This window comes from Austrofundulus limnaeus, unplaced genomic scaffold (genome assembly GCF_001266775.1).
Source record: "Austrofundulus limnaeus strain Quisiro unplaced genomic scaffold, Austrofundulus_limnaeus-1.0 Scaffold71, whole genome shotgun sequence".
Lineage (NCBI taxonomy): Eukaryota > Metazoa > Chordata > Actinopteri > Cyprinodontiformes > Rivulidae > Austrofundulus > Austrofundulus limnaeus.
In genome coordinates, this window is record NW_013952473.1 from 492,540 (window position 1) to 494,825 (window position 2,286).

Genomic DNA, 2,286 nt, shown 5'->3' on the forward strand with positions numbered 1-2,286 from the left:
TTTTTTTTGGATGCCCAGATAATAAAGAATTACAGTAGTCCAGTCTAGACGTGATAAATGCATGAATCAGTTTTTCTGCATCATTTTTGGACAAAATATTTCTAATTTTAGTGATATTAGGCAGGTGGAAGAAGGCGGTCCTGGTAACATTTTTAATGTGGGGGTTTTTGGACCGCCTTTCTGTGAAAGGCACTTTATAAATAAAACTTTACTTACTTACTTACTTWCTCGCTTTAGCTTTGATTACATCACGTATTTGCTGTGTCATTGTTTCAATAAGTTTCTGCGATGTCACAAGRTTTATTTCCATCCAGTGTTGTATTACTTTTTCACCAAGGCCTTGCATTGATGATGGTAGAGTCTGACCGCTGCACAAAGCCTTCTCCAGCACAACCCAAAGATTCTCAGTGCACTCTGTGGAGCCAATCCTTGTGTGAAAATGATGTCTCATGCTCCCTGAACCACTCCAGCTCCATGAATCCTGGCATTGTCATTTTGGAAGATGGCCGTGCCATCAGGGAAGAAACAATCCGCTGATGGAATAACCTGGTCCTTCAGTATATTTAGTCAGCTGACCCCATTCTTTGAGCTCATGCTGTTGCTGAACCTGACCACCTGCAGCTACTCCACAACATAGATAAATCCATGTGGTGACTGTTTTTTTATTTTTTATTTTTTTGGCCAGGCAGTTTATAAAAAGAAAGCTGATGCAGAAGTTAAAAGTAAAAAAAAAATCATCTGACTTATTCAACATTTGCACGTTAGTTAAAATGTCAAGACTTCGACATCCTTCACTGTGTTATCTCCTCAGCAGAAACACGTTGATATCTGGTCATCAGTAGCACCGTCGCTCTCTGCTGTGCAAAGCGCTTCCTGGAAATAAACCCCACTGGCTGCTTTTATAACATAAATGTAATCGCACACACGTAACTTACTGCAAATAACAGGCTGGCTCTCTTTAAATTCTGTCCTGGTGCAGAAAAGCAGAACCATTTAGAGCTATTTTATAGCTTTTATTTTCTCAGCTTTTATGTAGTTATGTCATGCACATTGTTATGCAAACGGGTACTTATGTCACACGTTACTTATTAATTCTGTGTTTTGGAACCGTGAATGGAGAAAAGTACAGTGCGTGCATACAATCAATTCTGTTTTTGTGTTAATGTCACGTTACATTTTACAGCCTCTCCGTTCAGTTGACAGTGATGCACAAAAAAGGGAAGAAAAAACTGGAGAAGAGTTAAACATTATTCATTTGAACTTTGCTGAAGTTGTATAACRCAGGAAGACGGTGCTGTTCTTTTTGCACACACAGGCAGCGGCGCACTGATTGCTGATTGTTGTGTTTGTGCAGGGCTTCTTTCGTAAAGGGAATGTGCTGCTGGAAATGGGTCAGCACAAAGAAGCCCTCATCCACTTCCACCGCTGCCTAAAACTTCAAGCTGACTTTGTTCCTGCAAAGAGCCAAATCAAAAAGGTTTGTTCACCTCATTCGAAACCTCCTTCTGTGAAAATAACTGCTGAAATCAAAGTTAGAGACACTGTAAGACACTTGACCCTGACCTGTCACATCCAAGCAAGGATTAAATCGCTTGTATTGTGGTGAGATGTACGTAGACATTATAGTATACTGATAACTGAGTTTTATCAAAAAATGATGAATGAATACAATATCTACGGGTCACTGAAGTATCTAAAATAAGATCCTAGAAAAGTTACTTTTAATACCAGCATCAGTGGGGGTCAGTAGGTCCCCCCTCCTTGGCCAGACACTTTTATTTTACTGAGTCCCAAGCTTTTGCTTGGCATGTATTTTTAAATTTTGATTAACTATTTAGGAATAGAACCAAGGGGTGCGCCGATAAAGCATCCGTGTTCAATTTTGGGAGATGGGAGATTGGCTGATACTTGGATAAGATCAGTGGAAAAGTTTAGCTTCTCATACCTCGGCTAAGGTCTGAAAATCAGCCACTGTCCTCTTCTGCTCTGCTGTRAGCACTACCTAATGTCCAGTTAAAACAAGTTTGTCTTGTTTCAAGGGTATTGTTCAGTGTTTTTCAATAAAATAGGATTGGAACATTGAAGATGTATTTTGATCAAATAACACCTGACAGTGTCAGCTGTTYAAAARATTTGKATCGACCAAAATCGGAATTGGCAGGTCACTTTTTAAAGATCGGTGATCGGCTAGAAAACTGCAGTGGGTGCAGCCTTATGCTGCGTTCACACCGAACGCGATTTCAGCTTCAAAATCGCAGCCAACGCTGAAGTTGGTCGCTCGTGCAC

The 2,286-nt window shown here is 40.2% G+C and overlaps 1 protein-coding gene across 1 annotated transcript in view; it reads left to right on the top strand.

Annotated features, from left to right (window-relative positions):
• lonrf4 (LON peptidase N-terminal domain and ring finger 4) overlaps positions 1–2,286 on the top strand; it is a 33,109-nt gene that overhangs the window by 7,851 nt on the left and 22,972 nt on the right. The window contains exon 3 of the mRNA XM_014010617.1: positions 1,355–1,477. Within this exon, the coding sequence (XP_013866071.1) occupies positions 1,355–1,477 (123 nt within the window). The remainder of the gene's footprint in view (positions 1–1,354; positions 1,478–2,286) is intronic.